The sequence below is a fragment of the Maylandia zebra genome, linkage group LG15, assembly GCF_041146795.1.
Source record: "Maylandia zebra isolate NMK-2024a linkage group LG15, Mzebra_GT3a, whole genome shotgun sequence".
NCBI lineage: Eukaryota > Metazoa > Chordata > Actinopteri > Cichliformes > Cichlidae > Maylandia > Maylandia zebra.
In genome coordinates, this window is record NC_135181.1 from 12,987,730 (window position 1) to 13,010,663 (window position 22,934).

General features: G+C 42.5%; 2 protein-coding genes and 1 long non-coding RNA gene across 5 annotated transcripts in view; 1 reads left to right on the forward strand and 2 right to left on the reverse strand.

Moving 5' to 3' along the window:
- foxo3b (forkhead box O3b) overlaps nt 1-14,830 on the reverse strand; it is a 44,225-nt gene extending 29,395 nt beyond the window's left edge. The window contains exons 1-2 of the mRNA XM_004568804.5: nt 14,517-14,830; nt 13,455-14,175 (exon numbers count right to left, since the gene is read on the reverse strand). Coding sequence (XP_004568861.2) covers nt 13,455-14,012 — 558 coding nt within the window. The 5' untranslated portion in view covers nt 14,013-14,175; nt 14,517-14,830. The remainder of the gene's footprint in view (nt 1-13,454; nt 14,176-14,516) is intronic.
- The window catches only part of LOC143412619 (uncharacterized), an 80,049-nt gene that overhangs the window by 55,636 nt on the left and 1,479 nt on the right, over nt 1-22,934 (forward strand). Inside the window, exon 3 of the long non-coding RNA XR_013093135.1 lies at nt 21,773-21,900. This is a non-coding gene — a long non-coding RNA (uncharacterized LOC143412619). The remainder of the gene's footprint in view (nt 1-21,772; nt 21,901-22,934) is intronic.
- The window catches only part of afg1lb (AFG1 like ATPase b), a 30,294-nt gene continuing 27,507 nt past the window's right edge, over nt 20,148-22,934 (reverse strand). For all 3 annotated transcript variants that reach the window (XM_024805204.2, XM_004568802.5, XM_024805203.2), the window contains 2 exons: nt 20,864-20,971; nt 20,148-20,535 (listed from right to left, as the gene is read on the reverse strand). In XM_024805204.2, coding sequence (XP_024660972.1) covers nt 20,389-20,535; nt 20,864-20,971 — 255 coding nt within the window. In that variant the 3' untranslated portion in view covers nt 20,148-20,388. The remainder of the gene's footprint in view (nt 20,536-20,863; nt 20,972-22,934) is intronic.

Sequence of the window (22,934 nt, forward strand, 5' to 3'; positions counted from 1 at the left end):
AAATAATAAGGAAGGAGCCAAGCTCCACAGTGACCTTGTAATCTCCCTTCCTTTTAACGTGGATCTTTTCTTCTTACTCAAGGTAATTTATTGATTTATCCTCTAATCAGCAAATATATGATTAAACTGATTTGGTTGCTGTCACTATAAAGACTTGCGTTATATATGGCATCTACTTTGCAATTCTGTAAATATGGATGGCCAGATCAGTCCCATTACAGGTACAGATACTCATTGGGGAAACAGTGTTAAATTATTGAGCTGTACTTCTCTTTGAAAAGCAAAGAACCTCAAGCAGAGAAATACAATTATGAAATAATTCTTCGATTGAAGTGTTTTAGTGAATGACATCATGAAATGCCAGATAGATTGGATGTGATATAATCACCAGTTGCTAAGGAAAAATGTAATCCAAACTTGTTGGCAATGATTCCTGGACATTTCTGGCTCTCACTGGATGAAATCAGTTGCTGCACGTTGCTAGTGATCACATGCCTGCAAAACCTCACTATGTAAGGCAACATCAGGATATTCATTTATTCCTAACTGTGAAGAAAGTGATTTTGAGCAGAAAGTATAACTTGTTATGTACTTGTACCTAAAATTGTTAATCCTTAAACAATACAATAAAAAGAGTGAAGCTTTTCTGTTATCCCCTCCTATCATTAAACCACAATAAACCTCAAATTATTACAAACTCACAAACAGAAATTGTTGGCAAGCAAAATGGGAAACGTCTCCACACTGCTGACGCTTTGTATTAGCTCCCTAAATGCTATAATGGCAATCGTCCTAGCAAAACATAATGTCATGAATCGCTGTGCGGCAGGCAGGAGTTGGACCCAAAATGCAGGACTCACAGACTCGGGGAGGTGAACTCAAAACACAGCTTTATTTGCTGGTAGAACAAACATACAAACTAGACTAAACTGGGAAACCATAAACTAAGAACTCACAGGGAGACACAGGGAGATCCACACACAGCATGAGGGACGACGTCACGCCGAACAGAGGGAGACGCAGACAGAAATACACAGAGGGTTAACGAGGAAAGTGGGAACACACGGGGAACACAGGTGACACTGATAATCATAACGAGACAGGGCGGGGTGAACTGAACATGACATGTACGGGCGTGAGAGTCACAAAGTAAACAGGAAGTGCACAGAGGTTCAGACAGGAGGAGAGAGAGCACGGGGAAAACACAGACATAACGGGCTGTGGAAACATGAAACAACCACAAAGGGAGACGAGGGCTCATAAATACACAGGGCACACAGGGGGGGGAGAGAGAGCACGGGGAGAACTTGGACATAATGGGCAGGGGAAACATGGAATAAAACATAAGGAGAGACGAGGGCTCACAGATACACAGAGGGGCACACAGGGGGTAAAAGCCATGAAGGGAAAACACTTAGGGAACAACACAACAGGGCAACTCAGAAAACATGGCCTAAATAAGGAACAAAATACAAACATACAAGAAAACTAAGAACACTGGGCCAACATGGCCCAGGACCATGACACATAAGGGTCTGCTGGTGAAGTGCCGCTTACATATGATGCAGTAAATGGAGAACAGCACCAGACTGGATTTAATAAATGACACAGACCCCCAATCCAGTTATCTCAGTTAGTAGCGAATCAATAGCATGCAAGTAAGATTGTCATTAAGGCCCCAAGCTAGCATTAGCATGCTAATACATACCAATAGCAAGTGGTTTAGCAGGTACAATGGTTACCTCATTAACATACACAAATTTGTTAATTAGCACTAAACACAAAATGAAGTCTAAAGTAACGGGAATGTCATTATTGTTGAAGAGACATGTTAAGACTCATAATGACCCTAGCGAAAAGCTAGGGAACCACTGAAGCGATTAGCTTGAAACCCATGATGTTCACACACACACACACACACACACACACACACACACACACACACACACACACACACACACACACACACCAATAAAGGAGCAGAGAATGAGATATTAGACAGGAAAACTGAAAACCAAAGTGTGAGGTATGAAGCACGTATGGCCAAACCAACAAATGAGAGGTGGTGAGTGGCTTCAGTGGCTTACAGATTCAGTTTTGCACCGCTTGTGCACCGCCCCAAAGCAGATGGATTCCAGTTAGTAAAGAGTGCCTCGAAGAAAAATGTCTAATTGAAATTCTATCCCTTGTGTGTTTCTCTCTGCCCTCGCAGTTAGCCTCTCATGCAACCAGGGAAGGGGGGGGGGGGGGGGGGGTTCAGACATCTGATACTAGTGAAAAACATAAATGACACAAGACAAACAAACGTGTTTGTGTAAAATGTTTAAACATGTCCAGATGCATAAATGTAAAGAACTGAATACAAAGAGACACACACTCTTTGATGTAACCTCAGCTGCTGCCATCAGCCTTGTCTTTCTGTGTCAGTGGCTGAAGCAGGCTCAACAATGGCTCGCTTTCATCCCACAGTAACATATCCACACACACATACGCACAACCTCTGAAGTGCTGGGCCATTGTTGTGACTTCATGACAAAGATTGAGACCCTGGGGCCCACTGGAGCCCGAACTGCCAACCACTCGCATCTTAGTTGGTACATATAGCGCACACACACAATAAGGGACCATATTTTGTGTGGGGAAATTGCTCTAGGGACATTATGGGAACTATTATTGTATCCCTAGAAAGAACTGAAAACATCATTCCCTAATTTTAATGATGCATAGAGGATGTGGAACATTGGAGCCCAGCATGTGTACAGCAAGACATCCCAGGCTGTGTAATTCATACCAGAAACTGAGACGCTTTGCATGTGTGACTTCAACCTATAGAGTTACACAGAGACAAAAGAATGCTGTGTGTCTGCACAGAAAGCCTGTGGGTTGAACAGGTGGCTGGCAGGATGGCTGCTTGATGCCACTCTCAGGCTTTGTTTATCAAATCTGGGTTATCAAGTCTCTGTGGTTGGAAAGCCTCCACAGCATGTGAAACTGCACCCTGGCCGGACCAAATGTCAGCACACTTTCTCACTATGAGAACTGTTTTCATTACTGTTTGATGCTGTAGTCACACTGAGTAAAACAGTCGCTGGAGACTGCGGCACAAACAAAATTATTACGATGATGTGATGTGATGACCTCTGAAATCGCTGTGGACAAAGTCTGCGTCCTCTCGCAGTCAGCTGCCATCTTCACAGCGACATCGGTGCCTCAAGATGGCGATAAAACAGCAAGAAGGCAGAGTCAGTCTGCTATCGCTTTGCAGAGGACAAGTTGGCAATCAAATGCAACCTGTGATACGTCTCGTCTTGGGACCCTTGCTTTTATGTAGGAATATAACCGGAATACAACCAGTCGTCAATTAGTTGACCAGTTGGTCACCGCAACTACTTGCAATGAGTGTACAACAGCAAATATCCAATGCAGTAACCGGGCAATCCCTTTACTAGCTGCTCAGAGGTTGATGTTTTTACTCTGGTGTGACTGAGACATAATATACGGATTCTTTAGGTGGAAATAGTTAAATTTAGTGGTTATGCTGAGCTTTCACTGGAATAAATTACTTTTTTATTTAAATAACATTATTAGTGATTTTTTTTAACATCAGACAGGATGTTTTATCATAATTCAAAAAAGCAAAAACGCTAAAATTGTACAGACGTACTCCAAAATGTTACAAATTTACTTCAAGCAACCAACCATCTCATAGCTAATCCATAACAGGTTGCTTTACACTGACATAAACCGTTAGTGATTTCTACTCTAAATACAAGTTGAACAGGTTATTAGACAACAAAGAGATTTGCTGGATGTGTCAAATCGGAATTCAGTTACTTCGTGGGCACTAGCGCTGAATATTGTTAGTGTACTTTGATCAGTTCAGAGTCTTCCGAGTGGAAAGTACCTGAACTATTTTCTTCTATGGTTATGACAGACACTGAGCTAATATATCACACCACTGAGAGCTAGTCATAATCACTTTGTCTTATTCTGTGACTCACACTTTTGCAAACATGTGATACATGCTCGTAGACACCTAGATACACACACAAACAAATACACACAGGTGGGGCACCTGAATGTAGCTTGATTGTGGCTTCCAAAACACTTAATCTAAGGTAATCCAGGTTTAATCTGCTGTTATCACTCTTACTGACACAGAGGGGTATGAGTTGTGGCTTCTTTCTTCTCTCTTTCTTTCTTCTTCTTCTTCTTCTCGCTCCTCTGCCACAGAAAGCTTTATTGTACTCAATTAAATGTTAATCAGGAACAGTAGCTCATCCTGTCCTTTACAGACTTGATGATGCCAGATAGGTGGAGCGGTGTGATTGAAAGAGACAAGCTCAGAAGAAAACTAATTAAAGTTTAAAAGCCACATTGGAGAGCCACGTTCAGAAATGATAACTTCAAACACGCCTCAGGCAGATATCTGTTGAGAGAGCGCGGGTGCGGGTAGCCTTACCTGCTAGACACACATTGCTGTTTATAGTACCCCTCCCCACATACACATCTAAAAATACATAAAAAGTCAACACATAAGCCACTGTGTGTTTATTAGTAGATGTTGGTGTGCAGGATGGCGAAGGGAGTCGATTATAGAGGAGGAGGAGGCGACGAGAGAGAAGGGGCCCTCTTTAGCAATGTGGTTATCAGAGAAACTGAAATGTAACGCCACAGCGGGAGGTACATGCATGCTGACTCTGCATGTGTGTGTGTGCGTGTGTGTAAGCAATGTGTTCACTAGGTCACCTTGTTATCAGCTGTCACCCAAACTGCGAGTCTTACCCCCCACCTGAAAGACAAGTTGTCGGGTGCTATGGAGACAGATAAATAAACCCCACCCCTTGCCCTGTTGGTATGCAGGCCTTTAAGCATGCACGCACGCAAATGAACGCACGCGCACGCCTACAGCAGCTGGGCTGATAGCAGCCCTTTGGATAGTCATTAGCTATATTCTTGACTGCCCAGCAAGACTTCCTTTGCTCCACTGTTCATTTCCTGTTTTCTAGAAACAAAATATTTCCTTTCTTGTATTCAAGCCCATTGTTTTGCATGCTGTGTTCATATATAAATCAACTGGATTACAACTGATTGAGGAGGAAGTCATATTTTGATGCACATCACTTCAAGACATTTGGAAAATAATTTTATTCACCAAAACTGATGATACATGTAAGCAGTAAATACACAGGTTGGGCCAGCTGCTAATGAGCTTATTTAGAAAGAGCAAACTGGGCTAAAGGGGATGTATAATTGCTGTTTTCCTCCGTGTCTTATTTCTTTTTACAGAGCCAGACAGACGGTGTGTCTCAGAGCGGCATGTGCATTTTCCAGACTAGCGTTTCTGGATTCTATCTTGAACCTTCCTGCTCAGACTCTGACCTAGAAAAGTGCTTTGGTTAACCTTTCCCTCGGGAGGTTGAAGGCAAGGGTCAATTACAGAACAGTAGGGCTGGAGCAGGAAGACAAGTAATGACATGCTTTCAAACTTACTGTACGAGATTTAACTGAGGCCGTTCAGGTAAAAACTAATGTTTAACCACCAGATAAACCACTGCAGAGTCAGGTTTTGTTCCTAGATGTTAAAATACCTGCATATGTGGACATTTTTGATTTCTTTTTCTTGGAACTTTCTTTATTTAGCAGCTGGCGATGACTCTTGCAACTTCAGCTGTGCACTTTGCTGCAGTTATCTGGCTGAAACACCAGTTTTGTGCACTAACAGTTGGAAAAAGATCAGTGTAATCTGATGTCGTATAAACTGCTGAGCAAATGTTTTGCAGCATGAGGGTTCCGCGATAGCAGCGTCACAAATGTGATTCAACAGGCTCTGGAAAGAACCTGCAACATGATAGCTGCAGTTTTATAAAGCGACGAAGAACTTAAAATAATCCTCTGGGAAAATTCCACCTGTGATTGTTAGCACGCCGGCTGTGGGAAATAACTGTGTTATAACTGTAACACAGCCAGTAATAATCAACAACACTAACGAAAAATGAGGTCTCTTAAAAGCGTTTGAGGGAACAGCTAAAAATGAGGATAAATGTGCTCATATGCAATCTTAACAAAAGCTAGATAAGATAAATTGATACCATTCTGTTGCCTGTAGAGTAAATATGCAGTTGAACCAGGGGCCCATTAGTTGAGCTAAGCATAAACACCAGCATCAGTGGGAAAACAGCTGTCCTTGCTCTGTCCAACGGGAACAGAACCCACTCACCACCTTGTCTGAAGTCCATTAATTAAATATATGTTTGTGTAATCCTGTTCAAAAGCTGAGGAAACACCCAATTTTTTGTTGTGTTGAGATATAGTGGAGGTCTGGACACAGATACTGACAGAGACTCTCAGCACGTTGACGTTAATGGGCTTGGACACACGGACTGTATATAAAAGATGGACATAGCAGCCATGACATCACCTCTTGGACCGTTTTTCAGACTGGCTGCAAGCAAGGATGGATCTGACTGAGAGGACGGGGGATGCTTCACACATATACAACAGCAAACTCTCAATCACAACCGAGTTCTGCTCCAAATCACAACTTTTTTCTCATCCTTTTAGGGTCTAACTGGGACTATAGTTTAAAGGTCTGCACACAAAAGGCTAGGCAAATATAGTGCCAGTCAAAAGATGTTGGGGTGATGGTAGTCAACATATCACCCACCCCTAGAGTAATTTTATACCAATGTGTGGTGCCCTTGGTGTGATGCCAAACAGCATTGTACCTGCAATGTCCGCTAGTCGTGCACCTCTTAATATTTGTAACCTGGATTTTTGAACTGCTGCTGCCACAGCTGGCTTGAAGACTCAGGTGTCGGTTTTTACCCCTGTTTTATTGATATATATCAGTACAGAAGTTTCAAAAAACCTTTGAGTATAAATGGATGTGGCTGTGTGATCGCATTACATCTGGCACGTGAAGCAACCAAACCGGCAGGTACACTGGAGCCTTAATCCCTTACTGCATGAGGTAAAATGCTGAGTCAAACCAAGCCCTCATCTTGAACCTGCAATTCGTGTGTAGGACACATGTGTTTGTATTTTAGATGTTATCAATAACTGGGCATGTGCAGGCATGTGTCTGTTTAACACATGCAAAACACATAACACACACACACTATGACCGGTCTGCTTCCAAAATCCAAGCCTTGTCAAAACACAGCTGGGCTCCACTGAGGTTTTAGGACTATTCATTCGTATTATAAAACCTTGAGTGTCTCAAAAACAGAGTTGCGTTACAATAATGGCCACCAAAAAAATAAATAAAAAATACTCCCTTGATATTGCCTTGACTCCTTCTTGTCTTTTTTCCTTAATGAGAGGAGAGGACCAAGATTTATCTCCATTCATTAGAGCCCACAACAGATCTCAAGAGTTGCGCTTCAGAGGAGCAGCGGCAAGCTACAGGGGAATGGCTTGTTTTTGCTCACCACGGTGTTTTACATCCAGACAAATGAGGGAGCTGGCAGGAAAATAATGAGGGATGGAGTGAGAGTGAGAAAAGGAGAGCGGACTAAAGAAGAGGAGTTCAAGCAATGAAGGAGAGACTGAAATGGTGAGAGAGGGTTCGCCTTTAGCCAAGAACAGGCCCTTAAAAATTAATATGGTGATCTGAATTCATCCCAAGTGCACTGAATAATTGAGAAGTGTCTTTGAGGAGAACAGATCGTTCTGAGGGTGACATGGGTGGTGAGGATCCAGAAAATTAAGAGAAAAAGAGAGAAAGAAATCAGAAAGTGTGCTTTTTTATTGTCCAGCCTCCTTAATGTTCACACAAAGCTCTCCGGAGACTTCAAAATGTGCTTCTTTCTGTGTGTTTCATAGGCCTGACTAATTATGACAGAAAATCTGAAGAAGAATACAGGTTTTAATGCAGAGTCAGATGGATAGACAGATAAGGTAATGAAAAAGAAAGAAAAGCAGATGCTGGCACTTGTTGACGTACAAGCGGCCAAAAGTATTTGGACACCTTTGTTATCTTACATCTGTGAGTTTTTAATTATTGTTTCCTTGTTCCACTGAAAGGGGAATCCGAATGCTTCGGCACACAAATGAATACAAGACTATAATAGCGCATAACCTTGCAACATAGTTTGGGAAACACCCTTTCCTGCCAAACCACGTCTTTAAATCTGCAAGTGCAGATATTTTTGCGAGTACAGTGTCAGAAAACATCTGCATTTGGAACAGCTGAAAATGACAAATACAGAGTGAGTAAACCAAAATATAAAAGTTGTACAGCTAAGCAATGCCCTCAGGCTCACTACACTCTCTCTGTAAGCCAATGGGGGCTCCTATTTTGCATTGTTTTCTTGAGGTAGCTGATTATGGCCTCTTTAAAATAACACGTTTGGAAACTGACTTTACACTGACTCCAAGCCAGGTGTCATCACCCATCCCCTCCCACCATCTCATCCATGAGCTTATATGGATTGATTTCCCAGTTGGTCTTGCAGCATAATTTCTCCCTATGACTTATGCAGAAATTGCATATGGATATGATTTTGATTTGTCTGCATACTTTTGTCCCTTTAGAATGATTTTCAGATGCACATCTAGATGGGAAAAAGCTGCTTGGGCCTTTTAAAGAAGATGTTCCCATAGATTGGAATGGAACTGGATTGGAAATGGAACTGGAACAGAACCTGGGGGTTTCCTGCACACCGAGGTTGACTGCTCTGGAAGACGCTATTCACACTTGAGGGGGAGCCTGAAGCTGGTGTGTTCCTACAACCCATTGTCCCTTTCGTCTTACGCCCTTCCTTGGGGAATCACAGCCAGAGGGCAGTTGTAATACCCCAATTTAGAGCAAAGCTTGTTAATTTACCCCCTCCTCTCGTCCCCTCCTCTTACTGTCTCCCCCCCCCCCCCCCCTTTTTTTTTTTTTTGCTTCACTTCCTTCACATTGGTAATTTCCCAGCTCCATCTGAGAGGACTTCAGATTGTGCTCCACATACATACAGACACATACACACACCACCCATTTCTCCTGTCTAATCTTTTTTGGTATTCTCCTTCAGTATTATGAGAGTTTCTTTAATATCCCGTCATCAACCTCAAAGAGTGCTTAAAGCTGAGGTAGGCCACATGTTTTTCCTCTGGCTGGACAAAAGAAATCCTTAATAATACAACTGTAATTTAAGTGGTCTGGGAGGGAACTAGACTCGTTTGCCTCCCTTGGACTCTGGTTTTAGGCTTTAGAAAATCCAGCCCTATTACGAGAGACTGGTCAATCACGTCTTTTCAGAACAGATCAGGTGAGTAGTCATATAAAAGGTGAAATAAAAATAACAATTTTACTATGGCATGCAGGGTTTCAGCTCATATCAAGAACTATTTTCACTATTTTCTGGTGTTTTATTTGATTTGCTGTTTCTAGAATTCGATCTGCACTCAAGCTGGGCTCCTATCACCCAAATAAATCTCATCCAACACTGGAATAATGAGCAAGGAATGAAAAGTGAAGAAAGCTGTATTTTCCCCCTACTTCCCTTTTTCTCCACCTTGTCCCGCTGTAATAGAAACAATAAATAATTTCGGCTCCAAAGAATCAACTGTTTCGGAGTGCCTGGATAATCAAACACAGGTTTTTGTAACTCTCTTTTCCGCACAAAATCAGATGGTCTAATATGTAACGGTTAGGTCCGGAGCCTGTTTCTATCCCTGCGTGTGTGACTGTTGCAGTTGTTCTGTAGATGAACCTGTTTTCTTTTCTCTTTGTAGAGTGAGAATCAGATAAGGTGCCTTTAACTCATGTGGTTGTGACTCAGTGTTCTGCGGTTTCAGCTGAACGTGAAGTCTCTCCAAGTATCCATCAATTATCCAAGGACTTTAATATTTGTTTAAAGTGTGTTGCAACCATAAGGATCTTAAAGACTAACATAATTTAATCAATAAAATTAATTTCAGATCCCTGTATTAATTTACAACTCCTGAACTGTTTCGATAAGCCCGAACATGACCAGACAAATGCACTAGATATGTCTCAGCATGTCCGTGTGGAAATGTCTGGTCTAACCCTATTTAAAAAAAACACACACAGACAAGAGCTTAAGCAATCAGCTTTATATCAGATGGTGATAACCGTACTTTATGTGCAGTGTAGCTGTTACAACCTCTTAACCTTAATTACCAATGTGACATAACTAGGGCTTGGCCTGTGACGGGCAGCCATTGGGAACAGGGAGCCTATTACAACGAGGTTAAGTAACACTGGAGCACAAAGTTCACTGCAGCTCAGAATACTTGCGTGTACTTGCACAGAAATACACACAGGTGCACCTAATCTTTCGTTTATGCAAACAACACGCACACACACACAAACCCAGTGTTATGCATGTGCATGCATGTGTGCTATTTTGAGATTCACTCCCCCGCCATACCAAAGCTTTTTAACACACATTTCAGCAACTCTGAACCAGACCACCCCCACCACCACCACGACAGAAACCTTGCTGAGAAACTGCAAAATATACTGGTTCAGTCCAAAAAGTTAGGTGTATTTGGTCTAGCACACTCAGGAAAAATGCTCATTGGATTCTGCTTCTGAGGGCAAAAAGACTAGTATAGAATTTTTGATGAGAATAAAGAAAAGATAAAGTTTTTCTTTTAACTTAGGAAATGAACACTTGTTTTCAGTGTCTAAGAACAAGTTAATGACAAATGGTACATGTTTCAGGAAAAGAACATCCAGTTTCCGTACCCGATTAAAGACAATCTAAGGTAATAAAAGCGTTATTGTTGGCTATCTGCTTTTACTGAGGCTGATGGTTAACTGAGAAAGACATGGAGCACAATGTTGTAGGTGGGAACCTGGAGAGAGACCTCAGGAGGATTACTAGGATTTGCTCAGCAAATCTCCTCAACAAAGGTGCCCTGGGTGCATGAAACTGTAGGTGTTCAAACCTCTGTGTGGAGGTGAAACCTAAGAGCAAAGGAAAGGGACTCTGAGGTCCCCATGCAGAGGCAGTCCTCTGAAAACTGGGCTCTGCAGGCTGTCTTTAGTTTCATGGGCTTTTCACTAAAGCCTTAGTACAGCTTGGGACATGCTCAGGCCTTAATGCTGAGAAGCCTGCTCATTATTTCAGAGCTGTAGAAGTGTCATCCTTTAAAAAGCCAGTGTTATTGAATCACAGATTATTTCAACACAGATTTCAATAAAGATTTGGTGAATCCCTGCAACATGTTTAACTTTTTTTTCTCCAGTTTGAGACGTTTTGTATAACACTTTGAATAACTAGATTCCTCTATGAAGGAAAATGATCCCAGCTGTGGACGTACACCTAATGAACTTGTGGCTTTCATAAACATCACCAGCCTGCAGATGGTATTTTACATCCCTAAACGCCACTGGAAGTAAAGCCCAAGATCAGCTGGAATGAATAGCCTGTATTTGTGTAGCACTTTCCTAGTCCCTAAGGACCCCAAAGCGCTTTACACATTCAGTCATCCACCCATTCTCACACACTGGTGATGGCAGCTACATTGTAGCCACAGCCACCCTGGGGCGCACTGACAGAGGCGAGGCTGCCGAACACTGGCGCCACCGGGCCCTCTGACCACCACCAGTAGGCAACGGGTGAAGTGTCTCGCCCAAGGACACAACGACCGAGACTGTCCAAGCCGGGGCTCGAACCGGCAACCTTCCGATTACAAAACTCTCTGTTCTTGAAGTCTGGAAACCTGCAAGCACAAACCACTTTATCTAATTTACTACCACCGCTCCAGCACCAAAACACATTAAATGGAAAGTTTTCCTCAGCATCACACATGTAAACAAACCAGCACGCACAAGAATATGTTTCTGGTTAGTCAGTTGGCAAGTATCCTGAAGATTCCTGATCCAGACTTCTAATTTCTGTGTTTACCTTTGCTCAGGCTAAAAACAAATCCAATCTGATTCACAAAAGATGTTTTTTGGAAACCTCAAGGCACTCTTCCTAATGGCCTCAATAAACGTTGCTCACTGCTCATTTCCTAGAATCTCAAAGGATGTGATGGGTAGCATGACGCCGAGAGACACACTGGCCACTTGAATGAAATATGCCTGGTTAAAATAAACTGCACTACTCTGTATCACAGATCTGTGATAGAAAAAGACGTCAAAACTCTGTTACAGCTAAAAGCAGCTAGAGTCTGCCTGTCTTATTCAACAAAAAGAAGAAAGAAGAAGGCATAGGCTGTGAGCCCCGGCCAAGATTTACTGACAGGACATGTGTAACACTAAACCTCTGACAGCTTGGCCCTCATGCCCGAAATTCCAGGAGTAACAGCCCTGCATGGTGACGGTGAACTCGGCCTTGATGAGGCTACACCCCGAACCATATCACATAAGAAAACTTGAGAAGGCCTGACAAAATATGGGCCCCCAAAGGACCGATCCTTCAGCTTATGGTGGGTGTTAATCTCTGCCCTTTGACCTTTTGTACTTCCCTCCAACGCCCTCTCTTTTTTCACAGTCCCCATATGCCTTTTCAGTCACCAGATCGATGCATAACAGCTCGCCCAAACTCAGGGCAGATCTTATGTAATTCCCCCATGGTAGGATCAGCAACCTTGGCAGTTGCCTACCTGACCCAGGAGACTGGCAGATCCCTGCCAAGGTTTACATAACAAATAGCAAACAGGGCAATGCCTCTGTGGTTACAATAACATAATGGAAATGTGTCTCATATATATATATATTTTATCCAAGTGACTATCAAAGTGTCATTCTAGTATCGCAACCACAGAAAGACTGAATGGTTTCACTGAACCAACCACAGTGAGGTTTCATTGCAGAGGTTAGTCATAAAAGGAAGGCCTCGGGATTCAAATGTTTCCACTGAGCACTAGTGTTAAATTGTTATGTTTACATTCAGCTCCTTGGCCAACCGGATTAGCTGCTGTTCAGTAACTGTCTTATATAACTGCATCATTCTTTGAAAGTCTTATGTAGCACCGCTTTACTCAAAATATGCCACTGTGTTTCCAGACAAACTGGTTCAAGTGTTCGTTTGTTCCATTTCCAGCCATCAAAGAAATATCACGGATCAGGAACTTGGAATTTTTCCAAGTCTTATAATGTTTTTTGGAATAAGCTCCTCCTGTCACATTTTGTTACATTTAGAAGATAATTATGTAAAGGATTTACCAATCCTCATGCTGATTAAAGAGATTCGTGATCTTAAATGGCCTTAAAAAAAACCTGTGTTTTCTTACTGCTCTGTAATTTTTTCCATTAGCATGATAATGAGAGGTGTAATGAGTGCCAGACTTCCCAAATAAATAGAAGCTGAAAGGGGGGGGGAGGGGGGAATCTACAGTCTTGGCATAATTGAGTGCACGTGAGTGTCTGTTTGTGAGTGTACGTCAGTGGGTTTGCAAGCCACATGCTTTTTGTTTTTGTTTTGATGGAGGAAGGGGGGGGGGGGGGGGGGGGCTGGTGGGCTGGATGGTGGGAAGACTCTTACCTTCCATCCTGCGGAGCTGTTGCTGTCGCCTTTGTCTTTGAAGTAAGGGATGGATCTCACCATCCACTCATAAATCTGGGACAGTGTCAGTCTCTTTTCTGGCGAGCTCTCAATGGCTTTGGTTATCAGGTCGGCGTAGGAGAGATTCCCCCAGGCGTTACGGCGAGATGATGTTTTCCTTGGGGTCTGCATGGCAGACAAGCTGCTGGGGTTCAGAGCGCCAGGGGTGGCCGTCGGGGAGTGTGTGGAGAGCGGGGAGCCACTGCTCTCCTGGCCGGGTGAGGAGAGCGCTCCATCGGCAATGGGACTGTTGCTACTCTGATCTTCTGCCGCCGCGCCAGAGCCATTGACACTGATGGCAGCCGCGGTGGCACTGTCCTCTTCGTCATCCTCTTCCTCGGGTATAATATCTGTGTCATTGCTCTCCGGCTTCACCGCGCTCGAGTCCGGTCGCGGCAGAGGCCAGGTGCAAGACCTTGGCCGCTTTTGGGGCTCAAAGTCCGGGTCTATAGCCACTTCCAGGTCCTTGAGTGTGTCGGGGAGCGGAGCCTCAGCCATTCTCTCCGGCTCCAATCACAATCTCGCCCCCGCTGCCAGATAATAAAGTTAAAGGACAAGAAATGGAGAGCTGTCAAAGTCGCATCCCATGAATGCGCGCTCCCGTCCTTTGTTGCTAATTCTATAGCAGGTAAGTCCCGAGAAAAACTTCAGTTATTCACGCCTGGGAAGGACAGGAAGAAAAACAAGAATCAAACCCAAAGCACTTGGTTATAGAAAAGCAAAAAAGCATAAACGACAACAACAACAAAAAAAAGCCGAGTCTACAAAACACAGTGCTAAATGTGTCAGTGAAGCCACACTAGTACTATTTAAACATGGCACCCCGTGATCTTCACTACATTTATAATAAAATACTACTTCACTAATACTACTTCACTAACAGAAGCTCTACGTATAATCCCCTCCTGCTGCAAGAATCTGGAGAGCACCGGCGGAGGAGAAAGTGCTAAAGCTTCCTTTCTCTGGGGCATAAATCTGTTACGAACACTTTAAATTAAATACCTTGCACGGCCGGTCACTTGATAGCACAAAAAACCCTCAAATACAGAAAAGACTAAATCCCGGATTGTCCACAGCCACTTCCAGTTGCCATCTTGACTCTTTTCTCTTTCACTCCTCAAGTGCGCACAGCGATGTGAATGCAGACAGGACGCATGCAGGGCAAGTCGGTGTCGATGTGGAATAAGACTGCCACCTCACTCCGGGTTACTACTGTATCTCGATCTGCCCTCCACACACTGAGATACATACACACGCGCATGCATAGGCTCACACACGCGCATGCATAGGCTCACACACACTCTTTACACACACGCGCGCACGCAAGTCGATTAAAGACCAGCCCTCTGGATCCTGCGCATGGGATCGCCTTTTAAAGTGACACTACAGTTACATCGGACAGCTGTATCTCTGCGCGCAGAGGAGGCTGGAACTAAAGATTGCTGCACGGCTGGGACACGTCCTGACATGTCAGTGAAGTGCAAAGAAATTAAAGGACACAGGAGGAGAAGGAAGAGGGAGAAACACTGAAGTCCTTAACATGTTTACTTCAGAAAGGATTTCACTGTTATTGGAAAGCTAACATATTGTTTCAGGAAATGGAATTTGTGCCACAACAGGTGCAGATATATATATATTTTTTAAAACGCAACAAGTTTAATGTCAGTTGCTTCATAAAACCTTATAAATTGTTACATTTATCAAGTTTTATATATGATGCAATATTAAAATTATTCGTTTTTTCGCCAAAACATATCTAAAACATTTATATTAAAGTGATATTTAAAAACATACTGATTTACATCCATCTTTAAAGTTAACTTCCTATTCAGTACTCAAAGTTCAGTGGCCGATTGTGCCTTTAATCAGTCAATCACGCCCAGACCACTCCCACTTTTGTAGTCCAGAATTACGTCATCCCTTCTAGAGATGAGGAGAGTAATCCTAGATGGTTCTCGGTCCAGTAAGTGATGCTCTGGGCCTCCATCCCCTCCTCCCCGCTGCTTCTCCTCCACCTTGACTGCTTCAAAAGAGCCTCGTCCACGTCTTTGTTTCACCGAGCGCGCGTGTTCGCCTTTCTGTGCAGGAATGCGCGTTCATGAAAGACTGAAGCAAAAATATCACTGAAGCATTACAGTATGGATTCATTACTTTATCTTTTCAAGCATTTGATCCAATAACACGTTACAATTTATGTGCTGCTTTCTTTTGTTGATTTATCACGTTTAATTTCTATGGCGTCATTGTCACATTTAAGGGTGAGGATATTGCTTCCAGTCAGATCATGCAAATAAACAATGTATTATCCATTTGCTGGCCTTTGAGTAAATCTCATCACAGTGCACAAGCATTAAGTATCAGTTGGTTGTTATTATTAACACTATTGTTTTACTGTGCTCAATGACACACATTTTCCCAGGTGGCCTGGTAGCCTACAGCTCACACGCTCATCCACAGCAGCAGGCTAGAGTGTGTACTGTACAGAATTACACACACACACACACGCATTGTGGGATGGTTTTTGTTCTCTTCATGTCAAAGAGAATACCTGATGCAGCAGTTTGGCGCCTGCCGAGAACTACAGAGTTAAATGCTCAGTGGATGTTCAGCGGGAGGTCAGGATGTCTGAGTTTACACACACACACACACACAAAAGCCCTGTGTACTTTCACCAACATGATCACACTTTTATCTTTCAGCTGCTTTATATCAGGCTGAATCTTCAAGATATCCAAAGGGAGTTAGTGTTTGGTTACTCGGGGAGAATTTTAAGAATGATTTTGTTTGGGTTTAATATTTTTGCAGCAGTAAATCATTAACTACACTACATTTGATGGTTTCCCCCGCTCTAACTACTATAAATCTGATGCACCGATTGTTATTTTTAAAATTATTTCAAGAACTTTGAGACATTTTTACACTGAATCTGCTCTTATAAACCTTAAAATTGGCTTTATTTGTATAACTTATTTTGCTTTGTAGTCTTTTATTTCTTCCATAGCTGTAGCCGTTATTTCTTGAGCACATTTATAGCATCTATTTAGCCAAAAAAGCCTCAACCTTTAGATCAGTGGTGTCAAACATAAGGCCCAGGGGCCAGAATTGGGCCAGCTGGACGGCTTTGGAAAGTGAAAACAAGGGTGCAGATTTTGGTCTTTTAATTATACACATATACATATACATACATATATATACACACACACATATATATATATATACATACATACATATACTGACTTGTGTTTGCTCTGTCATCTGGTCAGCAATATTGACATGCACATTTAAAATAATGTGCCTATATTTTCTTTTATTCTATGTAATATTTTATAAGTGGAAGGTATGCACTCTACTTCCTTTCTAGGTCAGTTTGTTGTGCTCCAAGATAAGTCAGCTTCACCCTACATGCCCCTTCTGAAGCTTGTAAATCCAGGATTGTCAACACACACAAATTAAAAAGCATCTGAATTTTAACTCCTCTTCTTTCGTCCAGGTGAAATCACAACATTATCAGGACAGTTTTAGGCAGCAGCCTGATAAGCGAATGGATGATATGACAGTGGATAGGAGTCAAAAGGTGAACTGTTTTAGTCTTCCCTATGTCAGCATGGGGTATCTAGAATCCAGGCAGGCTGAGACGACAAACATCCCTCTAAGCCAGCGTAAATCATCCAATTAAGACAATCACAAAGCAAGGGCGGCCTTCTCTGTTTATGTCAGATGTTTACCCCAAATGGCATAATGGTCTGATTGGATTAGGGGCCTCCCCGTGGGTGGAGATCGTTTTAAAAAAAACAAATCCCAAACTTTAATTGAAAGTTGTATGGTGGGTGGACTTGCATCCTTTACTACCCACTCAAGCACATTTTAATGATTGCACACATGATGTGTGTACACGCACCCACATCGTGTGTATGTGTGTGTAGGTGTGTGCGCTTAAATCTAATGAGATTATACATTTACCTCAGTGTTTTTGTAAGCTACTTGTTCCATGATACTGGCTGGATGGACACTTCGTATAAACAAACTATGTTACATAACGGTCTTGGTTTAGATAATGTAGTCTGTAGTCAGAGTGGGTTTGTCTGTGATGGAGCGGTGCACTGTGATGACCTTATCCTTAAATGTTAAGCCCTCTGCCGCCTCCTACAGGCTCAAATGAGGGAAGTGCAAACGAATATGGATAACACAGTTAAAGTTCAAACTGACTTTGAATTTACACGAAAATATAGATGATATACAAGAAACATATTTATATTTTAATAACCACAAATTAGATATGCGCAAACTTACTGATCAAGTTGTTAGGTACACCTGCTCAGCTCCTTGTTACTGCAAATATATAATCAGCCAATCACATGGCATCAACCCAAAGCAATTAGGCATTGTCAAGATGATCTGGTGCTCGAATTGTGGATCAGAATCAGGAAAAAAGGTGATTTAAGTTAGTTTGAAAGTGCCATGGTTGTTGGTGCCAGATGATGAGCCAGTCGGAGTATTTCAGAAATAACTGAACAACTGAGATTTTTCCACGCAACCATCTCTAGGTTTCCACCAATAAAAAAGAAAATATTCAGCGAGTGGCAGTTTTTCCAGCGTAAATGCGCTGTTGATGCTACAGGTCAGAAGCGAAGGGCCAGACTGCTTAAATGACTGCTTGTCACAACTAAAGTATGCAGAGGAGCATCTCTGACTGTACAGCACGTCAAACCTTGAAGCAGATGGGTTACAGCAGCAGAATTCCACACTGGGTGCCTCTCCAGTCAGCCAAAAAAAAAAGGAAAATGGGGCTTCAATTCACCCGAGTTCACTAGGTGTTGGACAACATGACACTGGAAAACTGTCGTCTGGTCTAATGGGTCTTGATATCCAACATTTGGGTGGTAGGAATTAAGTATAAACAACATAGTCAAACGAGCTTGCAAAGAAAAGCGTCTGGACTTCTTTAAGTTGCTTGAAGATGTTTCACCTCTCATCCGAGAAGCTTCTTCAGTTCTAAGGTCAAATGGTGGGGAGCCAAACAGCCACTTCACAAGCGTATGGCACAACATAGAAGAGCCACCTCCACAGGGCAAGACTCAGCAGTCCATCTGCATCTTAAGGATAAAGGACACTCTTTCGAGGATGCCAATGTTCAAATTTTGGACAGAGAGGACAGATGGTTTGAAAGAGGAGTGAAAGAAGCCATCTATGTCCACTGTGAGCGACCATCTTTGAACAGAGGCGGTGGTTTACGACACCAACTGTCTGCCATCTATAATCCAGTTTTGAGTTCCCGCCCCAGACACCTTAACGCCCACTCACATCCTGGGCCATCTGACCTCAGGAATTCGCATGATAAGGTGGGGCCAGGTTTCATAATGAGCTCACCCGAAACCCTGGCTGATTGGGACCCACACCCTTTTTCACACCTTGGCTCAGGCGATTAGAGGGTCATCAGGGGGTCCTTTTGTCCCTCTTTGGGGGGATACTCCCACTAGGTTTAAATCTGGGACTCCCCACCATTTGACCTTAGAACTGAAGAAGCTTCTCAGATGAGAGGTGAAACGACTTCAAGCAACTTAAAGAAGTCCAGACGCTTTTCTTTGCAAGCTCCTTTGACTACGATGACCTGGATGACTGAGAACCTTCACAGATATAAACAACATAAAAGCATATATATCCATCCTAACCTCGTATCAATAGTTCAGCAGCCTGGTGATGATGTAATGGTGTGGGGGATTTTTTCTTGGCATACTTTGGGCCTTTCAGTACCAACAGAGTATCTTTTAACCACCACAGCCTAAGTGAGTATTGCTGCTGACTGTGTCCATCCTTTCAGGGCCACAGTGTACTGATGGTTGCTTCCAGCAGGATAACACATCATGTCACAAAGCTCAAATCATCTCGAACTGGTTTTTTGAACATGACAATGAGGCCACTGTACTCAAATGTCCACAGTCACCAGAACCAACAGAACACCTTTGTGATGTGGTGGAATGGGAGATTTGCATCATGGATGTGTAGCTGATAAATCTGCAGTAACTGTGTGATGCTATCATATCAATATGGACCAAAATCTCAGAGGAATGCTTCCAGTATCTTGTTGAATCTATGCCACAAAGAATTAAGGAAACTCTGAAAGGACTTGCAATTCCAAAGTTTAACTGATGAAGTGGATGGTGTCTATATATACACACTCTCTATATACTATATAGTCCTCTTAATCCTGTTGTCATGTTGAAATATGTTGCTTCAAATCATCAATTTGGCTCAAATGTCATAAAAACCTTACAGAGAAATTTAAAGATCTATTCAAAAAGTGCACAAATAAAACAAATATTATTGCAAGACAAAGTCAACTTTATTTTCTCTCCGATTTCATAGAAAGCTTACAAAAATGGCAGAAGTTCCTTAAAATAAAATACATTAAGTATATTGAATAATAGCAAGCATATCCTAAATCAACATCAGTGCTCAAATGGACAGCTTGAAAACACCTTGCCCTTTTCACATCCACCCACTAGAGGGCAGTAACCAACTGCAGTGAAACACACTTCCCTCCTCTCTAAAGTGAGCGCCCGTTTGCCTGTGGTTTACTCATGTTAGAGAGGTTTTCATATTATTTAAAACAAATCGTTTTCAATGGGGAGATAGTGCATGTCACAAAAAAGGACCAGGCAGAAAAAAAGTACAACACACACACAGGTACTATGCTTTGTTTTGCCTTGTTAAATATTGATTTCTCTGAAGAAGAAAAAGATGATTTTGGTTTCCCAAAACAGACTTGGTCTTTTCTACTTCTGCTTAACTGAATACATCTCCTATGCAGTGTTAGTGCTTAGAGGCTCTGTGCTGTGCCGAGGTAGATAATTATCATGACAGTTAGGAACAGGCGCTAAGTTTCACTGTGGGTCTTTCTGCGATTGCGGTCTCCCTCCAGCCAGTATGCCTCCGTCTGCATCTCCATCAGTCTAGAGATTGTCCTCTGGAAGGCAAAGATCTCTTCCTCGGCTGTGAAGAGGGTAAGTCGCTCTGCTGCCTCCTGAATAGACGAATCGACACCAGAGTTGGCAACTTGTATACTCAAAAGAGAAATGTTTATGCAGCAGGGGAGAAAGATTAAATCATCGGGCTAATGAGCATAGAGTCATCGATTTAATCTCCAGCCTGTACATCTGTGTGTAAATACGTGAAAGTGAATACTGCATTTCTGTAAAAAGGATCTAGATCTTAGTGAATTCTTCCCTAAAACAGAGAAATTGAGGACACAACTTCAATAGCAGCAACAAGCAAGTTTGTTATTAAACGAAAAAAAGAAAATAATAGTGATATCCGATTCAACGGGATAAATAACAGAGATGTGACCTTACCTCACTGAGGCCTAGGTCATCCAGGAGCTGTCGGTCCCTCTCATCATCTCCTCCAGTGTGGGCAAAGAGCCGGTCCAAAGGAGCGTCTGCCAGCAGCACCACCCTCACCTTGGACAAGGGGGCAAGAAAGAGCGATGTGGGAGTTACTGTCTATAACATTAAGGGCTGAGTGTCTGTTTACTGGTAGCTTACTCACACATTCATTCCCTGTCTTGAATTATTGGATTTAAATGTTATTGTGGGACGTGTTATTGTCTCATTGATGTGATAAAAGTGCTCTCATTCACAATCCCAAGGTTTCTTCCTGTTAAGAGTTTTTCCTTCCCACTGTCACAAAGTGCTTGCTCACAGGGGGTCGACTCTTTGTTGGGGTTTTCTCTGTGTCACTGTAGGGTCTTTACCTTACAATTTAAAGCGCCTTTAGGTGATTGTTGTTGTGACTTGGTGCTACATAACTAAAATTAAATCGAATATAATATGGGGTTAAAAGGTAACAAATCAGTGAGTATTAAGTTACCTGTTATGAGGCTGGCACAGTGTTGAGGGGTTTAGCCCTTGTAGTAAATACTTTTTTCAGTGCTGAATAGAGTATTTTGCAAAAAAACCCCAATCAAACAAATGAAAAACCGTGTGAGTGTGATAGTAGCCCTACTGGAGCCTGACTGATATATTTATTGCCCATAATAATCCTAATGATGATGTTGGCCTATCACAGGTACCTGTATTGGTGTATATATTTCCATTACCAGGTCATTAGCTGGGCTTTAATCACTTTCACTGTACCAAAAGATGATGTGGCACCAAAAGCTGGTAAAGTAAAAATTTCCTACCTGTAGCCAGCAAACAAAGAAGACTCTTACATAAAAAAAAATAAAAAAAACCAACACGCTTCTCTGTGTGTCTGGGTAGGACTCCAGCTGCTGATTCCATTCATTGCCCTGGACTGCGAGCAAAAGAAAGGCAAGAATCGGCCTGAAGCAAGAGAGCCCACTGACTGTGGCTTACAGAAGTCTGCCTGAACAGGATAAAAGTGACAGGTACTTGGATGTGTATGTCCATTAGCAAGACTGTCAGGAGAGTGTAATGCAAATTCTGTTCAGCTACGAAGGAGTTCCAAATTTCTGATCCAAGGCCAACAAAGAGAGTGAAAAAAGATGTTTGTGGATGATTAGGAATAATACAAAGCACGTCTGATGGTTCACATGGAAACTGGATGACATGGAAACCCACTGTGGAAAATGTCACAAGCAAGACTCACCTTTCATCACAGGGCAACAGGCTAAACATGAAACCTCCATAGAGCAGCACCAATGCTAACATCCAACACAACCTGTCAGGGCGCAAGACTGCAGTGACCCAAGGGAGCATATACATGGAGGCATGACTAGCTCCATGGTTGACACCTCATTCAATTTATCAAGCCGGGAGAGTGACGTAGCAACATGACATCACAAGGCATCCCAAGACCCCTTTCTCCAGGAAAGGATTGGGGCAGTAGGGTTGCCCTTGATATACGGCTTCAGTAGCATTCATATATCACCAAAGATCACCACAACATATTCATATTTATCCAGAGCTCTGGACAGATTCTGCCAAGGCTGCCTTTCAGTGTTCAGGATGCTCATAATCGTACCACGATTAAACATCCAAAGCTTCAGAGAGTCAGGCTGGACCACTGTCAAAGGTGAAGTATGATGGCCTTTAGCAGCATGTCAACAACACAGCTGCCTAGAGATGTAGGTGCACCCAGGTGGAGAAAACTCTGTGGAAGCTCTAATGCTCCTCTTCCTTCTCATTTAATGGTTTTACTTAATTTTTACTACTTTGTAAATTGTAGATACATACTGAAGATGTCAAATACATGAAACAAGATATATGGAATTATGTAGCAAAGAAAAAAAGATAAATAACTATAAACTAAATATGTTTTATATTTTAGATTCCTCAGAGTAGCCACCCTTTATTTGTTGACAGCGCTACAAACCCTTGGTCTTCTCTCAGTGAGCTTCATGATGTAGTCACCTGAAATGGTTTTCACTTCACAGTTGTACCTTATCAGGGTTCATTTGTG